The sequence below is a fragment of the Caenorhabditis remanei genome, chromosome I (genome assembly GCF_010183535.1).
Source record: "Caenorhabditis remanei strain PX506 chromosome I, whole genome shotgun sequence".
Taxonomy (NCBI): domain Eukaryota; kingdom Metazoa; phylum Nematoda; class Chromadorea; order Rhabditida; family Rhabditidae; genus Caenorhabditis; species Caenorhabditis remanei.
Window position 1 is genome coordinate 14,030,211 of NC_071328.1, and position 23,994 is coordinate 14,054,204.

General features: G+C 37.6%; 6 protein-coding genes across 6 annotated transcripts; 4 read left to right on the forward strand and 2 right to left on the reverse strand.

Moving 5' to 3' along the window:
* Positions 1–3,478: 3,478 nt before the first annotated feature.
* GCK72_003084 (uncharacterized protein) lies at positions 3,479–3,768 on the reverse strand (the record flags this gene model as incomplete). Its single annotated transcript, XM_053723803.1, has 2 exons — positions 3,479–3,655; positions 3,703–3,768. 2 exons carry the CDS (start codon positions 3,766–3,768, stop codon positions 3,479–3,481), a joined length of 243 nt encoding a protein of 80 aa, XP_053592448.1.
* Positions 3,769–3,923: 155 nt separating this feature from the next.
* On the forward strand, positions 3,924–5,848 carry GCK72_003085 (uncharacterized protein; the record flags this gene model as incomplete). The annotated part of the gene is made up of 2 exons (XM_053723804.1): positions 3,924–4,143; positions 5,682–5,848. 2 exons carry the CDS (start codon positions 3,924–3,926, stop codon positions 5,846–5,848), a joined length of 387 nt encoding a protein of 128 aa, XP_053592449.1.
* Positions 5,849–8,171: 2,323 nt separating this feature from the next.
* GCK72_003086 (uncharacterized protein) lies at positions 8,172–8,909 on the reverse strand (the record flags this gene model as incomplete). Its single annotated transcript, XM_053723805.1, has 1 exon — positions 8,172–8,909. One exon carries the CDS (start codon positions 8,907–8,909, stop codon positions 8,172–8,174), a length of 738 nt encoding a protein of 245 aa, XP_053592450.1.
* A 1,245-nt stretch (positions 8,910–10,154) lies between these two features.
* On the forward strand, positions 10,155–10,532 carry GCK72_003087 (uncharacterized protein; the record flags this gene model as incomplete). The annotated part of the gene is made up of 3 exons (XM_053723806.1): positions 10,155–10,208; positions 10,256–10,356; positions 10,415–10,532. 3 exons carry the CDS (start codon positions 10,155–10,157, stop codon positions 10,530–10,532), a joined length of 273 nt encoding a protein of 90 aa, XP_053592451.1.
* Positions 10,533–12,141: 1,609 nt separating this feature from the next.
* Positions 12,142–12,926, forward strand: GCK72_003088 (uncharacterized protein; the record flags this gene model as incomplete). The annotated part of the gene is made up of 3 exons (XM_003098234.2): positions 12,142–12,508; positions 12,554–12,612; positions 12,657–12,926. The coding sequence occupies 3 exons, from the start codon at positions 12,142–12,144 to the stop codon at positions 12,924–12,926; spliced, it is 696 nt and encodes a 231-aa protein (XP_003098282.2).
* Positions 12,927–16,075: 3,149 nt separating this feature from the next.
* Positions 16,076–16,414, forward strand: GCK72_003089 (uncharacterized protein; the record flags this gene model as incomplete). Its single annotated transcript, XM_003098194.2, has 1 exon — positions 16,076–16,414. One exon carries the CDS (start codon positions 16,076–16,078, stop codon positions 16,412–16,414), a length of 339 nt encoding a protein of 112 aa, XP_003098242.2.
* Positions 16,415–23,994: the final 7,580 nt, after the last annotated feature.

Here is a 23,994-nt window from a genome sequence, read left to right on the forward strand (position 1 = left end):
GGCCTCGTTCACACCTGTCTGCATGAGATTCGTTTTTGCTCGATCGATATGTCATCTATTAGATTTCTCAGGAAGATAAGTGACAGGTGTGAGTGTTTGTGGCTGAAAATAACAAAAGGAACACGGCGGGACTACTTCCTCACATTCATTATTATGATCCAAGCTCACACCCTCCATTCAAACATCTAACAACTACTGCGAATACTGTTTTCTGGGAAACTTATCGTCATTACATGGTTGCTCATTTCAAACTTTGACATCTCTTGGACAAATTGTTCTAATCTCCGAATATGAACTTGAAGCTCAATTCACTATATTATCAGTCATTAAAAATAGGGGATTTCGGAAAAAACCGTATCAATCATCCTCACAACTTGGAACCTGATCAAATTTCTCTCTGAGAATCTTGAACGGTCAAGATGTGAACGTGGAGGTCAACAATTACAAACGTGAAGATACCGGCATGTGTTCTTATTGGTGTTTTCTGCCACAAACACTCACACCTGTCACTTATCGTTCTGGGAAATCTAATAGGTGATGGCGAATAAGACACGCCCCCTAGTCCTTATGAGGTCAGACTGGTGGAATACAGTCAGTCGTCCCTTTCATTCCCTCACCGAGCAGTCCTCTTTTTTTGAGCTCTCTTAGTTTTAATTGCATTTGATCTACCTGTGTTCCCTATACCCCTTTTACTTTCTCTCTCAAGTTACCTCTTCATGCGAGCTTTTAAATTCACATACTTATATTTTAGTTTCCAGTCGAGAAGCACCACAACGCCCCCAGGACCGTACACGGCTGCAGAACAAAAACTGTTCAACAATTGGAATGGACAAAGGAATCACGTGAGTAACAATGGGTCCTTCCTCCCGGGTTCGAAAAAATCAGAAATTTCATAAAAAGTATCAAAAAACAGAATTCTTTCTTTTCTTTATGACTTCCCCCACCATTCTTTCTTGTGTCGGATCCTGTAAGACTCGGTCAGTCACGCTGCAAGTAGTCTTACCTATGGGCTGTGTTTATTCACGGTGGACGCGGGATTGAATCCTCCCGGGCTAGAATATATCAGAAATTTCATAAAAAGTATCAAAAAACAGAATTCTTTCTTTTCTTTATGACTTCCCCCACCATTCTTTCTTGTGTCGGATCCTGTAAGACTCGGTCAGTTACGCTGCAAGTAGTCTTACCTATGGGCTGTGTTTATTCACGGTAGACGTGGGATTGAATCCTCCCGGGTTAGAATATATCAGAAATTTCATAAAAAGTATCAAAAAACAGAATTCTTTCTTTTCTTTATGACTTCCCCCACCATTCTTTCTTGTGTCGGATCCTGTAAGACTCGGTCAGTTACGCTGCAAGTAGTCTTACCTATGGGCTGTGTTTATTCACGGTAGACGTGGGATTGAATCCTCCCGGGTTAGAATATATCAGAAATTTCATAAAAAGTATCAAAAAACAGAATTCTTTCTTTTCTTTATGACTTCCCCCACCTTTCTTTCTTGTGTCGGATCCTGTAAGACTCGGTCAGTTACGCTGCGAGTAGTCTTATCTATGGGCTGTGTTTATTCACGGTAGACGCGGGATTGAATCCTCCCGGGCTAGAATATATCAGAAATTTCATAAAAAGTATCAAAAAACAGAATTATTTCTTTTCTTTATGACTTCCCCCACCATTCTTTCTTGTGTCGGATCCTGTAAGACTCGGTCAGTTACGCTGCGAGTAGTCTTACCTATGGGCTGTGTTTATTCACGGTAGACGCGGGATTGAATCCTCCCGGGCTAGAATATATCAAAAATTTCATAAAAAGTACCAAAAAACAGAATTCTTTCTTTTCTTTATGACTTCCCCCACCATTCTTTCTTGTGTCGGATCCTGTAAGACTCGGTCAGTTACGCTGCGAGTAGTCTTATCTATGGGCTGTGTTTATTCACGATAGACGCGGGATTGAATCCTCCCGGGCTAGAATATATCAGAAATTTCATAAAAAGTATCAAAAAACAGAATTCTTTCTTTTCTTTATGACTTCCCCCACCATTCTTTCTTGTGCCGGATCCTGTAAGACTCGGTCAGTTATGCTGCGAGTAGTCTTACCTATGGGCTGTGTTTATTCACGATAGACGCGGGATTGAATCCTCCCGGGCTAGAATATATCAGAAATTTCATAAAAAGTATCAAAAAACAGAATTCTTTCTTTTCTTTATGACTTCCCCCACCATTCTTTCTTGTGCCGGATCCTGTAAGACTCGGTCAGTTATGCTGCGAGTAGTCTTATCTATGGGCTGTGTTTATTCACGGTAGACGCGGGATTGAATCCTCCCGGGCTAGAATATATCAAAAATTTCATAAAAAGTATCAAAAAACAAAATTCTTTTGTTTCTATTGACTTCCCCCACCATTCTTTCTTGTGTCGGATCCTGTAAGACTCGGTCAGTTATGCTGCAAGTAGTCTTACCTATGGGCTGTGTTTATTCACGGTAGACGTGGGATTGAATCCTCCCGGGCTAGAATATATCAGAAATTTCATAAAAAGTATCAAAAAACAGAATTCTTTCTTTTCTTTATGACTTCCCCCACCATTCTTTCTTGTGTCGGATCCTGTAAGACTCGGTCAGTTACGCTGCAAGTAGTCTTACCTATGGGCTGTGTTTATTCACGGTAGACGTGGGATTGAATCCTCCCGGGCTAGAATATATCAGAAATTTCATAAAAAGTATCAAAAAACAGAATTCTTTCTTTTCTTTATGACTTCCCCCACCATTCTTTCTTGTGTCGGATCCTGTAAGACTCGGTCAGTTATGCTGCGAGTAGTCTTACCTATGGGCTGTGTTTATTCACGGTAGACGCGGGAGAAATTTCATAAAAAGTATCAAAAAACAGAATTATTTCTTTTTCAAAACTTTCCATCTCGAAACTCCTTCTTCACGGGCTATCATCAAAGTGCGGATTCGTCTCTCCCAAGGGTAATTCTTGATAGACTCAATTAATTTTTTTGAAGAACATTATCGATTCTTATCACATTTAAACCACCATTTCCTCCTTTTCGCATCAGAAGTAAGTTCCGTCCTAAGTTATCAGCGATGAGCGAAAGTTGAGGAAAATGGGCAGTACCGGGTAAAGAATGCAGATGAGACTATGAATAGAGAGTACAAGATATGTGATTTGAAAGTATCGGTGTTGAATGAGTTGAATAAAATAAGATGACTGATCTTTCCTCCCCTTGTGTACAGTCTGCCAGATGCAATTGTTCGAATGAGCGCGTTGTAACGCGCGGTGCTCTGGGAAACTTGGTTACGATCGAGCAGCTATTCATTTGGTTATGTGAGACAAGTGGGAATCAATGTTGCACGGTACTCCGACTTTTAGTTTTCAGCTTCCGTCTTTCGGGCTTTTTTCAATTCCGACTTTCGGAAAAAGGATTTTCACTTCCACGGTTATCAAGAACACAAACAACAGGTTCAAAATTGAAAACAATTTATTGAGTCAATAAATTCGAATATTGTCACAGAGCCATTTGATTATTCCGTAATCGAAGCAGAGAAGAAACTCCTCGCATCCCATGTTCAACATGTTGTCCAACACAAATTTTCCGCCTCTCTGAGCATACGGAATGACCAGTGGAGTCTTCACAATTGTGTCGGTGGTCTCCCAGTCCGGATTCTGCAATATCAGGATTTGAGAACTTAGTGATAGGAATAACTACTTACATAAGCGTTGATAGCTCTCTCGACCAGTGGAATCTTCTTGATCAACTCCGGATCGCTCAAAATCATTGGCTCCTTGGATTCGATGAATTGGACGTATACTGTGTTGTTGTTGCCGAGTTTGATGCCTTGATGGGTTTGGATACTTGATGCCGCTGCTCATTAATAGCTCCGCCCCCATCTTTTCAGACCTGTTCTTCTCATTTTAACCTTTTGTCGTCTTCATGGCTGCCGCTAATTCTTTGCTCTCTGAGAATCAAAAAAGATTGGATTATCTCGAGAGAAAATGCCAACAAGTAGAGTTCCCTTCTGCTGGAAAAGCCAAACTTGAACACTATTATATTTTCAAGGACGCTACCCTTGTGTTCAATTTGTGCCGAGATTGTCGAAACAAGTCTGCTGCTCAAGAGATACGAAATTCTACTGAAACACATCAAGAACTTGGTAAGTCACTATTCTCAATACTATTTTTTATTCTCAGTTGTGGTAATGTGCAATGTTTGTGCCAACAGATGCTCCGTTGGCTCCATGGCGCAATGAGAAAAATATCGATAGAAAGTGAGAGATGTAGAGAAAGAGGAGCTTCTTGGGGGCGGGGGGCAATTAATCAAGATCAATCAAGATCTTATCGCACCCAATCCGGCTTCTTGGGGCTTTATGCGGTTCTCCAATTGTGAGGGATCGGCTTTTGAGGGACCCATTTTCATGGGTCAATTCTTTTGAAGACACCCGGGATGGTAATTAATCAAGTTGGTACCCGCGGTTTCAGCGCATTGAGCGAGGCTCTTCTAGGGGGTAATTAATCAAGATGATGTCACTTGATTTGACATATTTAGCGAAAGAGATAGAAAATGAGAGAGTTAGAGAAAAAAAGATGAAACGAGAGATAAAGAAAAATAGAGACCCAGAGAAAGAGAGCGAGAGGTATTTTTGGAGGCAGAGCCTAAAATGCTCATTATATTCATTTTGTTCTGTTAGGTGCCGTGGTGGTAGGTCGTATGTTGGGTTGCTCTGATGTAAAACGTAATATTGGTAATTAATCATTACAATTATAATTCCCAAAAAAATTTTCCTTTTTTTATAATAGGCGTACGGTAGTTTTAATTAACAGGTGTACGGTATACAGGTGTACGGTAGGGGTACGGTAGGGGATATGGTAAGGGGGGGGGGGGGGATATTCGGAGAGTTCTTGATTATAGGTAATCAGGTGAACAGGTAAACAGGTGCAACAGGTACTTACCTGGGGATTATGAACAAGGGTACTGTCACAGGTCAATTTCCGTCCTGTCTCTTTCTCCTTTTCCTCGGGTTCTATCTCTCGATTGAGAAGATTATTACCACCTGCCCGGCGGGAGTGTAAACAACCACGGGTAGGCGGACACATTTCTCTTTACATTCACTTTATATTGGAGACACTGGTGGAAGAGGGTGACTGCCCAAGTCGCTCTCTTTCCTATACCGGGAAATAAAGATTGCAATCTACATCAAGAATGTTCCTAAAACAGACAGAAATATAGAATACGGAGCAGGCGCAAGCTCGTATTTTACAGTACGATGAATTACAGGTAGGCCTTGCAGGCCTTTTTTCAGACAGGTAGGCCTTGCAGGCCTTTTTTGAGGAAATGCCATAAAAATTCTTTACTTACTACTCAAAAAATTTCCAAAAAAACATCAAATTTTCAAAAATGTTTCAAAAACTGTTTCAAAACCGGCTGTGTTTTTTCCTGATTTTGGCCCGGCCCGGCCCGTGACAAGTATGCATGTTTTGTAGAGATAAGACAATCTCTACCGTTGATTTCTACCGACTTGTGACCTCAACGTCTAATGCGAAATGGAATTCGAATTCACTAATTAAATCATCGATTTCAACCGGTCTTCTTGTATATATATATATATATATATGTATCCATCTGTTCTCATTCCATGTATGATTGGTGCATCGACCTTCCTAATCTCTATCTCTACCCCTCCCTCGTACACAGATGTTATTATGAGTGATGCCAAGCAGGTCGCAACTCAGCAACTACTTCAGCAAGCCAGAAGGGCAAATCGTCAACTCCCGACACGAGAATGCTTCTTTTGCACCTTAACCGAACACAAGGAAGAGAACTGCAACATTGCAAAAAATCCGGAAGATCCAGGAATCTAATAGATGTATCAAATGTCTCGGCCAGAAAACCAGCGCACACACCATCCGAACATGTAGAAAGTTGCGTTATCCGGAACACCCCCTGCGCCAACATCGAATGCGAGAAGATTGTAGAGATTGTCTGATCTCTACCGATCGCGACATCAAAGTCCAATGCGGAATGGAATTCTTCACTAATTAAATCACCGATTATAAACCGGTCTTCTTGTGTATATATATATGTAACCTTCAGTTCTCATTTTATGTCTTAATAAAGGAATAAAAGATACCACCGAATCACACATTGGTGCAATTCGACCTTCCTATTCTCAATCTATCTCTCATTCTCTCTCTCTCTCTCTCTCAAGGGCTCCAAATTGCAAAAATTCCGGAAGATCCAGGAATCTAATAGATGTATCAAATGTCTCGGCCAGAAAACCGGCGCACACACCATCCGAACATGCAGAAAGTTACGTTATCCGGAACACCTTTGTGCTAACAGCGAGTGCGAGCATCCGCCCAAATGAACAACAACCACAAGCAGCCCAGCCTCCACCGAAACACTCGAAGCCATCAGAATCATAAATGAGACAGATTCAAATGTTTTGTTGTTTTTGAACAAAACTCCATCAATTGTTTAAGAATTTTTTTAAATGAATTTTCTCATGAAAACGTTTTTATTTTTTATATAGCATCAGGCGAAGGAGATGCCTTTCGCGTTATTACAACAGCGAACACAATCGTATAGAAACCCCTCTTCTTTCTTTAAAGCTATTATACTTTCTTATCGGTAGAACAAAAGAAAAACGTTAGAGTCGGCACACAAGTATCAAACAAAGGGTTAAATGAGTAATACGATATATCATATGAATAGAGGAGAAAAAGAGAAAAAGAGGGAGACCGTCCTCCGTCCACCCCCTTCTTCTCCTCCATTTTATTTATTCAGCATTCAAGACGTCTTATCGGAATAGACCGTCGAAATATTATTATTATATTACTGATTTTTCTAGAATTCTTATTAATTTTTATGTATTCTGCTATTCGGAAGATGTAGAGGTAAGAGGGGTATAGAGAGATTATTGAAAAAATCGTTTTAATATATTTTTGAATCTTTTTTTGAAAATTAACATCGATCGTTACTCTAATAGACCGGCAAACTCTAATTGACTGAAATTAAGGCCAAGCAAGTCTTGAGGATTGCTCAATTTAATCTTAGAATTTCGAATTTCGAAATTCAAAATTTTTCGAATTTTTTGAAATTTGTTTTGCTTTTTGGACTATGATTGATATTAAAAGAAATTATCAGATATTAGAAGAAATTCTGAAAATTCATCAAAAGTGTTTACATTTTCGATGAAAAGTAGAAAAAATGTCAGAAAAATGTTTGAGAGAAAAAGGTTCATAATTGAAAAAGGTCCTTCGGGCCTTGACAAGAATTTGAAGTTTTAACACATACACAATCAAAACTGATTTCGCGTTTTTTGGAGATTTTGGACTGACGGGGTAGGTGAATATTGCTTTTATTGTTAGCCTCACGTCTTATTGTGCGTTTTTCGTTTTGACGTTTCGGATATTTTTTAATCTTACGTCTAACAATAGGTTTAACAAAAGTCTCAGTCTTAACGGTAGGTTTGCCCTCTTCATACTTGATCTCGCTCTTGACAGGCCTGACGTCTTCTGACTTAATCTCTTTCTTGACCGGTTTGACGTCTTCTGACTTAATCTCTTTCTTGATTATACGGTAGTCCTCCCCCTTATGCTCCACCCATAGTTGTCCAGAATTCGGATTCCGGAAATTCCGGATTCCGGAATTCCGGGTTTTTTTTGACATTCCGGTTCCGGTTCCGGATTCCGGAAAATGAACATTTTCATTCCGATTCCGGATTCCGGTTTTTTGAATTTTTTTTCCGGAATCCTGAAGTTTAAATTTTAAAAATTTTTTTGAGTTTTAAAGACAACTGCATTAATTCTTTTTTTAAAACTTTATATATCATTAAAAACACACGAAAAAATGACTTGGCCTTGCAAATTTATCGAATCATTCCGGATTCCTGATTCCGAGAAATTCCGGAATTCCGGGTTTTTTCGTCATTCCGTATTCCGGATTCCGTATTCCGGAAAATGTAAAATCTCATTCCGGTTCCGGATTCCGGATTCCGGAAATAAAAAAATCTCATTCCGGATTCCGGATTCCGGAAATAAAAAAATCTCATTCCGGTTCCGGATTCCGGAAACTGAAAAATCGCATTCCGTACAACTATGGCTCCACCTCCTTTTTCTTGGGTTTGATGTCTCCATCTTCTTTCTTTACTCCATTCTTCTTCTTATTCTTCTTCCTCGACGACTAGACGTTTACGTTCTCCTTTTTTAAACCATTTATCGATGAAATATCCCACTTTCCTCGTTTCCTTCCCTCTTCTGGACCGTCATCCTCAGCCTTTCTCTTCACTCCTCTATTTGGTGTTTGTGAAACACGTCTTTTCTTCATGGGAGCCTTGTAGGGTACATAACGATAGTCGGGAAACCCACGATAATTGTGCATTGGTCCAAAATTGCGTGATTCTGACACTGTTTGAGCAATTTTCGGGGGCTGTGGGGTGTCTTGAACGACTTTTGGTGGCAAGATTTCCTTCTTTACGGGAACTGTAGTCGTATACGGCAAAAATTTTTCATCCTTTAGTTCCTTTTTGAGTGCCTTTGGTTTGATCTCATGCTGCTTATACTCGCCAAACGTTTCTTCGATAGTAGGCTCCGACTTTGTAAAATCCTCCTCCTCTTTTTTCATCATCACCGCTTCTTCTTCTTCTTTCTTCTTTACCACATCTTCTTCCATCGTTTCATGCGATGTAGCTAGTGCGGTGTGTAGATTATAGTTTTCACGCACAATTGACATCATTTCGTCATTGACAATAGGCATATCACTATGATTGCGTATACGGTAAAGCATGTCTTGATAGAATCGGCATTTCGTACTGGCATCCAGGCTAGTGTTCGATAGGATAGTTTCTAGGAACCGCTTCGCAGACTCTAGGGCGAATCCGTTTTCATAAGGAATAACATGATACTTGCGTATCAACTTCATTAGTGTAGCTTTGCAGCGACAAGTGAGGGAATAATAAAAGAAGACAACTGAGTTTTCGATAGCTTAAATAGTATTTTTCGTGCACTCTCAATATTGTTTGTCCTCGAAAGTTGCACCAAAGTGCCATGAATTGGACGTAAATTGTTGACCTCCTTTGTACTTAGTGGAATATTTTTAGAATTTAGCATATTGAAAACAATCTCAACTAGAATATTGATTTGCTTTGATGTTGCCGTACGTATAGTAGCGCGATTCTGCTGCATGACTTTATTCAAAAAATCAGTGTGAATGATTAACTGAGCTGCCATGATTGAAATGATTACACATTTGATACACGTTTATATAGGCACTCTAGATTAGCTCCTTCTCTATCGAGTTCGTCAATCCTTACCCCTCGTAAAATTTCTTCGATATAATATAATGGAAAAAACTCTAGACCTATTGCATACACCTTCCTTTTCCAGAACGTAAAACGAAATCGAAAAAATGAATTACATTCCAAAATGTGGAATTGATCGGCAAGTTGCCCTGAGGGGACTGTTGAGAAAAAGACTGCCTAGAGGAGCCACTTATTCTTTGGGTGCCCTCGTTGATCTCCTAATCTACGCGTGCCAATATGGTGTCAAAATAAACATTGGAGAAGACATCTTTGAACTACTCCGAGCTCATAATGTTCGTCTCGGACTAGAGGGGTCGTTGTATAGGGTTGTGGAGACCTTGTTAACGTCCAATGCGACTGGAGCATACAATACACTATGTGGAGAACGACACCTGCTAGATAGAAATTATGATTATGAAGAATTCCGAGGACGGGATATTCAAATCAACGTTATCGAAGATTTTGATGGGATGATGCGTGCGATTAGGAGAGATTTGAAGCGCCCATCTCCGTGGCCAGTATACTTCGACACGGAATGCTGGTACGCTGACCTTGACCACGGATCAAAAAATTGCATTGATCACCACTTTCGATGTACAGAGCCGCACTGTGAATTTATTCAGAACGTTGATGCTAAATAAAAATGAATTCAATGCCATTCGAGATGAGCTAAATCATCTCAGGAGAAAAATGGTTACATTTGGAGAGGAGAAATCATTCCTCTATCCTGAATGCAACAAGGGAGACATCCAGCCACACACCTCTCCGTCTCTCAAAGATCACTTATTCGAAGCGATTGGCATGCGTATTCATAAAACGGAGACTATGAGTAACTGGGGAGTTCTCAATCTGCGGCGGGACCAAATATGGTACGCCGCCATGGACTCTCTGTGTCTTCACTACCGTTGAGTGGAGAAATGGTAATTTCATATAATAATAAGTTTCCATGAACATAGAGTTTTTTCAGAGCGACCACATGCCAACATCAGAATCCCACGTTTCTACAATTTTGACTTTTGATCCTCTCCTCCGCGTCTCCATCGAACTCACTTCACCACATCACAAAGAGTGAGTTGTTTTTACCCCGATTTAACTCATAAATTCTATTTTTTCCCCTTTTTTTCAGACTCCTCTACAGCAGCCTTCTCCACATCCTCCACAATTCAACTCCTCTACAGCAGCCTTCTCCACATCCTCCACAATTCAACTCCTCCACACTCACATTTTCTGATCATTTTCAATAATCTCCCTCTTTTTTTTTGTATTTTCCAATACTCGACACAATTTATGCTTTTTTTCAATATTATTTTTTTATAAATAACTGGGTGGTGAACATCTTTTTCCATTTAGGTACATTTGAATTCTGGTGGTGGCTGAGGGGACTCGAAAGCAAATGTTTCTTTTTTCGATATATTTCTTTTTTCGATAGAATAAAAGAAAACGTTAGAGTCGGTACACAAGTATCAAACAAAAGGTCAAATGAGTAATATGATAGATATCATAAGAATAGAAGAGACGGAGAGTAAAAGAGGGAGACCGTCCTCCCCTCCTCTCCACCCCCCGCTGGTTCCCCCCTCTTCTTCTCAACCAATTCATTCATTTAGCATTCAAGACGTCTTATCGGAATAGACCGTCGAAATATTATTATTATATTACTGATTTTTTCTAGAATTCTTATTAATTTTATTTATTCTGCTATTCGGAAGCTGTTTGAGGTAAGAGGAGTTTTCAAGGAAATTGTAAGAAAAACCTCATTTTGATGTATTCTAAAAACCATGTTTTTTTTCAAAAATTAATAAAAATATGATAAAAAATCTATAGCTTTTACTCTAATAGACCGGCACACTCTAATTAACCTCTACTTTCTATAATAGACTAAAATTTATGCCTAGTCTTGTTGAATGCTAAATTTAAAGATAGTTTCTCTAAATTTTGTAGATTTTTGATAATTGAACAAAATTCAACAAGATATGTAAAAATCGCGAGGTTTTTTTTGTCATTTGGATCGAAAAGGGGCAAAAAAAATTGGCGGCGAATTTCGAAATTCAAAATTTTTCGAATTTTTTGAAATTTGTTTTGGTTTTTGGACAATGATTCAGATAAGGGCCTTCGGGCCTTGACAAGAATGTGAATTTTATACTTAAAAACATACTGATTTTTTTAATTGAAGGCATTAACTTTCACAATCAAAATTGGTAATTTTTGGAAATTTCGTTAATTTTTCAAATTCTGTTTTTTTTTTTGAAAAAATTCAAAAATTTTGACAGCGTGCCAACTTTAACAGCGTGTCATGGTAATACTGATTCTCCCATCAAATAGTTTTTTAATGGATCATACAAATAAAAAGTAGAACTACATTTTTGTAGTTGACACTTTTCCTGTACTCCCTAGCAAGTTACATATCGACAAAGCAATTTCTCCCTCAAATTGACCAATTTCAGTGCAAAATAGTGTGATTTCTGAGCTGTCCCCTTAAAATGACCATAACTCTATAGAGAATGTACGTACAAAAAAGTTGTCAACTACAAAAATGAAAATCTAAGTCTGATATGTATGATTCATTAAATGTTTACTTGATGGGACATTCAGTAATACCATGCAGCCACTCAAAGTTGGAAAATTTTAACCGAAAACGGGCAAATTTGTATATCGGGTTATCTACTTTAATATAAACGGCTTTATAGGTTTTTTTTTCATTACCACTTTTCAAACATTTCTTTTCTTTTTCAGAACAAAACTAAAGAGGACAATCGATGCTCCTGTCCTCTGTACATCGACACGGAGGGGACCTATCCAAGACTCTCGAAAGAGTCGAAATTATCATTGATAACAATCTTCGATGTGTCGTCGAAGATGGTCTACTTCTCCCGAACTTTCCACTTCAACCAGACTCAATTGAAGGCGATCCGAATTGCGATGAAGGAGCTTGAACAAGACCGCAACCTGGTCACTTTCGGGCCAGAGACATCACTTCAGCTGGATAAAGAAGAGAGAAAAGAATTGAAAAATGAGAAGTTGAGAACACTGGACATCCAGCAAGGAACTGGTATGCCGCTTCTGAAAATGGTGGATGATTGGGCTGGCGTGAAAATCTTCAAAACGGAGACCATGAGTGATTGGACAGTCCAGACACTCCGCCACGACCAGATCCACTATGCGGCAATGGACGCAATAGCCCTCCACTACATCAACATCAAGAGTGATGTTGATTGGAGCTTTAGTAAGTTCTGAAAATAATGATTTTGTGAACATGAAATTTTTCCAGACCCGGCAAAAATGCTCAATCCAGACTCTACATTCCGGACACCGACATTCTTCAACCCGGTAACCCACTAATCCATTAATTTATAACATTATCAAACTTTCAGAAAAAACCAAATTCGACTCAGCTAGAGATGTTGGGAGACATTTGTGATGACCTGTTGGAGATTGAAGACGTAGTGGATTGGATGCAAGAGTTCGACGTCTGCATCACACTGAAGAAGATCCGGAAGAAGCTCGAGGCGGTGAGAACATGGGAGAAGGAATGGAAATGGGACAAGTACTGGAAACTCTTCGCGGAGAGACAAGTCCATTGCATGGAGGATATCAGGACGTCCAGACAACGGGACAGAGATCAACTGGACAATCTCCCCTGATGAAGGGCCTCCGCAAAGTCCTGGAAAAATAAGTTGTTTCTTGTTAAATGTTTATTTTATTTACTTATTTTTTCTTCTTTTAATCTTGTATCCAGTTTAAATAAAATAGTTGCTCCAGAAGAAATGAGTACCTTGCTTTAAAAAATTTTTCTTTAAGGCCTAGTCCGGAGGAGCGCAATTGCTATTGCGACCGACGTGGCCACTAGGTCCACTAGGCCAGTTATTATTTGAAATAGGTACACAAACGCAAATAAAAAAGTAATTCATTCCAGAAGATAATTAGTTATACCAATAATATAACACCTTTAGTGTTTTGAATTTTTTATTTCTTTCATACAGACACTTCTAGGTTCAATTACTTCCAGATTCATTTCAGATTTTTCGCAAAAATTTCAGAAATCGTTGTTCACTCTAAATTTTGGAGGGGGGACACCAGCGGGAGTTCAGAAAAATGACAAGGAGGATGGGGAGGGTGATACTGTTAAAACTGTATTTGAGGTGCCCCTCAATTTGAAGTACTCCTCTAATAGTGGTAAAACAAGTGTCAATTAGAGGTGCACCCTCTAGTTGACACTTTTCTCTAATATCATCATCAACTGACTCCGAACTGTTCTCTCACTATTTCAACGTTTTTGTCGTTAAAATCGTAGTTTGCTATAAAAATTCAGGATTTTCTCCGTTTTTTACTTAAAAGTTCGATAAATTCGGCATAAAAAAACTAAAGAAATAAAACAAATTCAAAAGATAGTTGGGTATCGAGGCCGGGTTGAATTGCCCCTCTTATAGAGTTGCCCTTCGACGGACCCTTTGAACAATAGGGGTGTTTCTGTACAAAATAGAGTGATTCATGAGCTGTTTGCTTAAAATGGCCATAAGGGAGTGTCTGTAGAAAAAAGTTGTCAACTACAAAAATAGAACTGTATGATACGCAAAAAATTGATTGACTCTGTGCAGTAATCAGTGATACCATGACACTCATTCAAAGCTGGACATTTTCAACTGAAAAGGCCAAACTACAGTAGCGACCATAAGTGGGGAGGGACGTGTCTTGTGTTTTTCTACAAACTAACATTGAAAAATTACAGTTTAAGAAAAAAATGTTTCTAATTTTTTTCACTCAAAATTTTTTTCACTGCCATTTTTTCTCAATTTCTGGTATTTTCTGGATGAAAAACAAACATAACTTTTAAAAACTGCACGCGAAATGCTTTATCACACATAATAAAGCACATTTATGTGTTCCTTGTTTATGTTGTAGTCAGAAAATACCAGAAATTGAGAAAAAATAAGAATTAAAAAATTTTGAGTGAAAAAAATTAGAAAAATTATTTTTTCTTAAACTGTAATTTTTTAATGTTGGTTTGTAGAAAAACACAAGACACGTCTTTTGGTGCATGTTTCGGCTAATTTGAAGCCTTTTTTGAGGAGTTATGAAGATTTTTCCGAGGACACTACTTTTGACTTCTGGAGCTCTAGCACGATGCTCAGGAGTTGAGAAGCCAATTCAACATAATTGTTTGTTTATTTGAACGTGTTCCATCATTTTAACATCAAAAACTCAATAACTCCAAGAGAAAAATAAAAAGTTTTTTTTCGGATTTTCAAATCAAGATCAGGAAAAATCGATTATCGAAAAAATCAGTGACAGAGTTACACATGAAAGTACAAAGAGGTGCTCACTTATGCTCGCTACTGTATATTTTCACAACATGCCGTTCTATCAGAGTAAAATTGGTTATCAATTTTTAACACAATCGTATAGAAACCCCTCTTCTTTCTTTAAAGCAATTATACTTTCTTATCGGTAGACAAAAGAAAAACGTTTGAGTCGGCATCAAACAAAGGGTCAAATGAGTAATATGATAGATATCATAAGAATAGAAGAGAAAGAGAGAAAAAGAGGGAGACCGTCCTCCCCTCCTCTCCACCCCCCCCCCCCCCCCCCCCCCCCGCTGCTTCTCGTCCTCCCTCTTCTTCTCAACCAATTCATTCATTTAGCATTCAAGACGTCTTATCGGAATAGACCGTCGAAATATTGTTATTATTACTGATTTTTATAGAATTCTAATTAATTATTATACCTATTCGGAAGCTGTTTGAGGTAAGAGGGGTTTAAGGAAATTGTAAGAAAAACCTCATTTTAATATATTTTTGAATCATTTTTTCAAAAATTAACATATATCGTATTCTAATTAACCTCTACTTCCTATAATTGACTAAAATTTTAACGAAATTTGTGAAAATTGGGAATTTTTAACACAAAAACTGATTTTTTGAATGGAAAACCTTAATTTTCACAATAAAAATTTAGCAATTTTCGTAAATTTTCTCTTTTTTCAAATCTTGTTAAGGAGAAATGAGAACTAAAATAGTCATTTTCGAAAATTTTTACCGTTTTTTAAAGTTAATAACATAAACAATTGGAAAAATAACACTATATTTTTCAAGTGGAATTTTTTGGAAAATTTGAAAAATAAATATTGGAATTTTTGAAAAATTTTAGAATTCATCTGCAAAAAAGTTTCATTTTTTAAATCAGTTTTTGCATACAGCAATGACCAGAATTTGCCGTTTTCCGTTGAACATGACCAACTTTAACAGCGTGTCATGCTAATACTGATTCACCCATCAAATCGTTTTTTAATGGATCATACAGATAAAAAGTTGAACTCCATTTTTATAGTTGACACTTTTCCTGTGCGGATACTCCCTAGCAAGTTACATATCGACAAAGTAACTTCTCCCTCAAATTGTCCCATTTCAGTGCAAAATAGAGTGATTTTTGAGCTGTCCCCTTAAAATGACCATAACTCTCTAGTGAGTGCCCGTACAAAAAAGTTGTCAACTACAAAAATGAAGATCTAGGTCTGATATGTATGACTCATTAAATTTTTACTTGATGGCACATTCAGTAATACCATGCAGCCACTCAAAGTTGAACTATTTTAACATAAAACGGGAAAAGTTGTATACGGTTTGCTTTGATTTAAAGTTCCTATCTTCCCACTTTTCAAAAATTGGTTCAAATGTAAATATTTTGATAAATAGAACCGCTTCAAACACACCGCTAGGTACACCTCTATTACATGTTTTACCGAAAATATATTGATAATCCTTCTTTTTATTTTCAGAGCAACGAACAAAAAAAAATGCTGAACCAATCCAAACGTAACTCGTATGCCCATGGAGTCTTGAACAGTCATTTCAAGGCCAGAAAGACGTTTTCAAGTGCCGCCATCAGGGATATAATCTATTTTGCTGGAAAACACAGATTCTCGAAAACCGCTGGAGATGAGATCTTCGACCTTATATCCAAAAATTGTGCCAGTCAAGTTGGATTCCATGGAGAAGATTTTCTCGAAAAGTTGAGAAAAGTTTTGGTGGAAAACTCCCGTGTCGCCTACTTCGAACTCGAGAACAGAGTGTTCAAGGACCAGTACACGGAAATGGACCACATCGGACACTGCATCACCGGCGATATGGGATGAAGCTACCAACATCCAACTGGGTCTGGCGACGGGAGAAAAGAATTGGGAAATCGAAGTCGCCAAGCAGGTTCACATCTTGGAGGATGTGATCCATGGGATGGTCGACCAAAGGAAGTCTCGCGAAAGAATTACCCGGACCATCGAAGCCCTTCGCGACGTATTGGTATAGGAGCCCTCTCCAAAGATATTGTATCCAGTTCGCCATCAACGAAGCCCTGGAAAAAATTTAAATTTCTTGTTAAATGTTTATTTTATTTTATTTTATTTTTTCTTAAATTTTTGTATCCAGTTAAAATAAAATAGTTACTCCAGAAGAAGAGAACCATTGAGGCCCTTCGCAGCGTATTGTAATAAACTCCCGTTTTTATCTCTGTCCCCTACCGTACACGAACTCCCCCTCCATCTCCCCTCTCCCCTACAGTACACGAACTAATTATATTCATTAACTTATTTAATGTCTCAAGAGATAGTCCTGAAAACGCCACACATATACAGATGAAATGAAAAAGTTTTTTTTAAATATTATACGAAATAAAGAGTAATTAATGAAAAGTAATTAATTCAAGAACATTTTTGTCTTCAAACCATGTTTTTTTCATAAAATACCATTTTCCAATATATATATATATATATTTGTTTTGGTTTTGTACCAATGCGCGTTCGGTCATGTGTTCGGGTCCCACAGAGCAATCACTTACCGAATTTTGAGCCAACCTTTTTTTTTTGAGTTCTCACCTCCTTTAATAATAGAACAATAGTGACCGAAGTGGTGCCGAAAGTTAGGCCACTAGGCCAGGTATTACTTAGACAAGGTACAGGTACACACACAAGCAAAAAGAGTTTATTCTGAAGTTTAACGTAAATGAAGAATAATTAATGAACAAGTAATTAAATAACTCCAGAACATCTTGTACGATAAACTTTTGCAAAAACTTCAGAAATCGTTGCTTAGTCTTAATTTTAAAAGGGGACACCATAGTCTCCACTGTGGGTCAATAATTATTCTGCTATGGAACACACGAATCATAAGCCAGTAACATTATTCCCCAAGAAAAGAAATTGGTCAATGCTTTCAAAAGAAAGATGTGTATCATATGCCTCGGACAGGCAAATCACCACCCAGCCTCATACTTCGGACTCAAGAGAACCGACCACTTGTGTCAGGAGGAGTTTTGCAGACTTTAGAAAACGATAATGTTTTACAGTTTCGAAATCCATCACAAGTCCATCTGCAACAAAGCCTATCAACACGAGGAAAATGACAATCAACTCGAAAAAATGATTGAAGAGGACCCATCTCACAACGACCAACCGGGTCACTAAAAATCCCAAAACTAAACTAGGTTACCCCTCTTCCATTATTAGTATCAACACAATAATTTTAGAAAAACCCACTATTACCCTCGCTTCCATTATAAATTTCTGTTCATCTTTTTTAATAAACATAAACGAACGAGTAACAACACAAGTTTATTCCATATTGAATAACAGAAGAAGAAAAGAGGAAAAAGAACAAGTGGGCGAAACGTTGAACTACTCCTCGACCAGTAGGCACTCCAGTGGGAAGAGTCCAAGTTCCTCTCGCCCGACGAAATAAATCTGGTCGTTGTAAAAATAACATTGCGATGGTCCGAAAAAACAAATATCAATCATACCAAACACAAAATCAAGAGAATCACCTAATTGTGTGCACCCGCAACGTCCGGTGCACCCTTCCCCCTCTATGGGTGAACCGGACGGGCAGAGAATCAAGATACTGCAAACGAAGATTTATCATCCGAGCGGTTTGGCCAATGAGTTAGCCAATGAGTTAGGGGGACGACCATGATTGAATGATGATAATCTCACCACGAAAGTATTCCTTTTATACCACCTGAAAAATAGAAACTGAAACATGCTCCACCTAAATTTACACAGATTTCAACGAAAAACTGAAAATCAAACTAATCCCGCCCAAATTACACATTCCCGTAGACTCACAAAAATCTCAAAATTCTAAACAATTCTCAAATGCACATGAACCCCTCGCAACTTTCTTCGTCACAACAATAGTCTAGACTATCAGCTAATAACCGTACAATAGACACACCGTTATCAATTATAAAAACTCGGGTCAGGGTCAAAACTTTTCCCACGAAACATCAATTAATTTGAAAACAAAAGAAAAATACGAAAATTACACCTCAATCGTTTTCAAAATCAGTTAAAGTTGTTTGAAGAGGTTTTAAAGCAATTTTTCGGCATAATTATGAAATTGGGCGGAGCTTGCTTTCAGTTTTTGGGTTTCTGGCGGTATAAAAGGGTGTTCAGTATGTCATAACTTTTATTTTATAGTAATGGTATCCATATAAAACTTTAAAAAATTAAAGACATACCATCTCCGGATTCCAGCAGCCCTAATCACCTTGAGCTGTCGATTTCTGTAATTTTAATGATATTAATAGATAATTTCATAGCAAAACCTGACGCCGTTCTCTTCTACAAGAAAAATCACAAGATCACAAGTTTCCTCGCAAAATAATCATTCATAATTTTGGTATTTCCATGAAATTCAATTGTTCACTTACCACAAAAATCCAAAAATCGTAAGAAATAATTAGAATTCAAAAATAATCAGGGGAATAAATATATTTCGACGGTCTATACACTAAGACATCTTTGTTATGGAATGATGAAGAAAGGAAGGATGTATTCTCCCTTTCTCTCTTATCACTCTCTAGATTTTATCAATCTGATTTTCGGAAAACGGGGAGACCTGTATTTTATATGATATCGATATTATCTCTCATCTTGCCGGCCAGTTTTATGATAAAGGATCACCAGGAGAAAGCGGCAGTAGATTCCATTTTGCCTAAATTTTAATCAAGCAAGCAAGAATGAAAAGTTTGAAACATGGGTCAACTATAATTGAGTAATCCAACAAATTATAAGACAAAATCGTGTTTCTGTGTATTTTTTTCAGAACTATGTGGTTATTGCTGTTACAGCGTTCCATGTTGACGAATTTTTTAATTTCATATTCATTCAATTATTCAAATCTAGTGCTTCATTTTCGTAGTTGTCAACTTTCTGATAGCTCCGCCCACTTTTGCGATATATGCGTTCAAAGATGGTAACCAGCTGGCGGGGTTGAAAAAATTGTTAATTTTTGAACGCCCGTCGTTTAGCCAGTTTTTGTCAACGGTTTCAAAAGTTAAATTTCTTAACAGATCGAAACCAGAGCTACATTTTTGTAGTTAACCAGTTTTTGTAAGCTCCGCCCACTTTTGAGATAGGCGGTGTCAAAGTTGGTGACGCAGAGAAGCGAGAACGGACGACTCCCTCGCGTTGCTATTTTTAGAGGCGCATATCTCAAAAGTGGACGGAGCTATCAAAAAGTTGTCAAGAACAAAAATGTAGCCCTGGGTTTGATCTATCAGAAAAATTTAATTTTATAGAAGGTATCAAATAAGTAAAATGTTACGGAGCTTCAAAGTTAAACTATTTAAACGAATCTTCCGCTGTTTTCTTTTTTTAATACTATTTCCCATTTTTTTCAAGTGAATTTAAAAAAATGTAATAAAATATACTTTTCTATGTCATGAATGTGACCATTCATTAATATTTCTGTCTGTTTCAGGTGGCATTCAATGTAAATTGAAATTTGTGCTATCTGGTCGATAGAATTTCGGGGAAATGGAATTTTTTCCTGTTGATTGTTTATCAAAATACCGGGAGGCAGAATAAGAGTCAATCCCGATATCCTGTTAAATACAGGTCTCCTTGCCCTCCGTAAATCAAATTGGTAAAAATCTAGTGAGTGATAAAAGAGAAAAGGGATTCCTTCCTATCTCCTTTTCTTCATCATTCCATATCAAAGATGTCTTAGTGTATAGACCGTCGAAATATATTTATTCCCCTGATTATTTTTAAATTCTAATTTTTGCTTTCGATTTTGGATTTTTGTGGTAAGTGAACAATCTGATTTTATGGAAAATCGAAATTATGAATGATTATTTTGTGAGGAAACTTTCAACGACGTGCAAATTCTACCACGGAACACACGAGACATACGCATGCAACATCATCCCCCAAGAAAAGAAGTTGCCAATTGCCTTCAAAAGAAAGATGTGCATAATTTGCCTAGGACAGGCAAAAAAACCACCCAGCCGCATGCTATGGACTGAAAAGAACAGACCACTTGTGCCAAGAGGAATCATGCAAGAAAGAGTATGCCCCAAATTAACACCAAAACTTTGAGAACCAAAGATTTTTACAGTTTCCAAATCCACCATAAGTCGATCTGCGACAAGGCTTCTCCACACGAAGAAGAGGACATTCAACTCGATCAACTCATGAGAGATCACCAGGACGATGAAATCCAAGCGACCCAATGATGAGCAAAGAAAGCTGCCACTATGCTCTTAGGAAAACCTCCCAGTTACCCCCCTCCACTATATCAACCCCCAGTTACCCTTCATACACTATCATCACAACGAATAAAAACATATTTTTGAACAACAATTTTTTTTATTCAACACAATGAGAACAGGAAAAAAGAAAGGGAAAAGGAGGGAGCGGGACTCATTCCCCGACGGACAAGAACTCCAGTGGGAAGAGTCCCAAATCTTCACGACCTTCAATTGAGATCAAAGTATTCCGGTCGATGAGGGTCATGCCATAGCGGGAATGGAAATATTCAAGGATGGTGACCCACTCCATGCGACGGTCGTTGTAGAAGTAACACTTTGAGGGTCTGAAAAAATAAAAATCAATTAGGCTGAACCCAAAATAACAAAATCACCTGATGTTATGGACCCTCACGACCATGATTGAACAATATAGTGGATCTTCAATGTACCCTCTACAAGACCACGTCGATGGGAGAATCGAATAGGGATACTACCAACTTGTTGGAGTCTTAAATTGACAAGTCGGTCTGGGTGCATGTTTCAATTGGGAACATGAGCATTCAGCCAGACAAGAAATGGGACAACCATTATTAAACAGTGATGATAAACTCATCCTTTTATACCACCTGAAAAATAGAAACTGAAACATGCTCCACCTAAATTTACACAGATTTCAACGAAAAACTGAAAATCAAACCAATCCCGCCCAAATTACACAAGCCCGTAGACTCTCAAAAAGTCTCAAAAAGCTTAAAATGTTCTTTCAATACTCGTAAAAACCTCTTAACCTTCGTTGTCACAACAATCAGACCCATTAGTCTAGACTATCAGCTAATAACCGTACAATAGACACACCGTTATCAATTATAAAAACCCGCGTCAGGAGCAATACTTTCCCCACGAAACATCAATTAATTTAATAACAAAAGAAAAATACGAAAATTACACCTCAATCGTTTTCAAAATCAGTTAAAGTTGTTTGAAGAGGTTTTAAAGCAATTTTTCGGCATAATTATGAAATTGGGCGGAGCTTGCTTTCAGTTTTTGGGTTTCTGGCGGTATAAAAGGGTGTTCAGTAAGTCATAACTTTTATTTTATAGTAATGGTATCCAAATAGGACCAATAAAATTGAAGACATACCATTTCCGGATTCCAGCTGTGCCTGTCACCTTGAGCTATTGATTTCTGTAATTTTCATGATGTTAATAGATAATTTCATTGGTAGAACTAGACGCCGTTCTTGATTTACAAGAAAAAGCACAAGCTCAAAAGTTTCCTCACAATATAATCATTCATAATTTTACATTTTCCATAAAATCCAATTGCTCACTTACCACAAAATCCAAAAATCGAAAGCAACAATTAGAATTCAAAAATAATCAGGGGAATAAATATATTTCGACGGTCTATACACTAAGACATCTTTGTTATGGAATGATGAAGAAAGGAAGGATGTATTCTCCCTTTCTCTCTTATCACTCTCTAGATTTTATCAATCTGATTTTCGGAAAACGGGGAGACCTGTATTTTATATGATATCGATGTTATCTCTCATCTTGCCGGCCAGTTTTATGATAAAGGATCACCAGGAGAAAGCGACAATAAATTTCATTTTGCCTAAATTTTAATCAAGCAAGCAAGTATGAAACGTGGGATATTCGAAACATGGGTCAACTATAATTGAGCAATCCAACAAACTATAAGACAAAATCGTGTTTCTGTGTATTTTTTTCAGAATTATGTGATTTTTGTACCAATCATTAGAATTTTGACACACCCACTTATACATTACTTGTAAATCAAAACCAGGGCTACGTTTTTGTAGTTGACAACATTTTGATAACTCCGCCCTCTTTTGAGGTATAAGCGGTCAAAAATGTTAACCACAGCTGGCGGGTTGAAAAAATGGTTAATTTTTGAACGCCCGTCGTTTAGCCAGTTTTTTGTCAACAATTTGAAAAGTTTAACGTCTTAAAAGAGAAAAACCTGGGCTACATTTTTGTAGTTAACCAGTTTTTGTAAGCTCCGCCCACTTTTGAGATAGGCGGTGTCAAAGTTGGTGACGCAGAGAAGCGAGAACGGACGGCTCCCTCGCGTTGCTATTTTTAGAGGCTCATATCTCAAAAGTGGACGGAGCTATCAAAAAGTTGTCAACTACAAAAATGTAGCCCTGGTTTCGATCTATCAGAAAAATATAATTTTGTAGAAGGTATCCAAAAATAAAACGTGCAGTTAGACCAACGCTAAACTGAGATCTGTAAAACATTATTTTTCAGTGCTTGTGAATTTAAAAAAATGTGATAAAATATACTTTTCCATGTCATGAGTTTTAATATGTCTGTCTGTTTTAGATGATATTCAATGTAGATTGCCATCTTTATTTGCCGGTTTAAGGAGGAGACCAATTTGTGGTCACGCTCCTCACCGATATCTTATAAAATACAGGTCTCCTCGCCCTCAGATAATCAAATTGATAAAAACCTAGAGAGTGATCAGAGAGAGAGAGGGAATACATTCCTCTTTTCTCTTTTCCTTCATCATTCCATAACAAAGATGTCTTAGTGTATAGACCGTCGAAATATATTTATTCCCCTGATTATTTTTGAATTCTAATTGTTGCTTTCGATTTTTGGATTTTGTGGTAAGTGAGCAATTGGATTTTATGGAAAATGTAAAATTATGAATGATTATATTGTGAGGAAACTTGTGATTTAATTTAATTTAATTTAATTTATTGACTAAAAAAATAATCAATGCTATACACTAGAGACCTGATCAAGCCCCTCACGAGGCGACAGACCTTGTGTTTTTCTTGTAGATCAAGAACGGCGTCTGGTTTTACCAATGAAATGATCTATTTATGTCATTAAAATTACAGAAATCAACCGCTCCAAGGTGACAGGGACCGCTGGTATCCGGAGATGGTATGTCTTTAATTAATTGTTGTTCCTATTTGGAAACAGTTTCTATGAAACATAAGTTATGACAAACATAGCTCCCTTTTATACCGCCAGAATACCAAAAACTAAAAACAAGCTCCGCCCAATTTTACAATTTTGAATAAAAACCTCTTCAAACAACTTTAACTGATTCTTAAAATTGATTTTGGGTCTTTTTAAAACCAAACGTTTAGAAACCACGACACTGAAAAATAGGGAATTTTTCACGATTCAAGTGAAATCGGTTTTT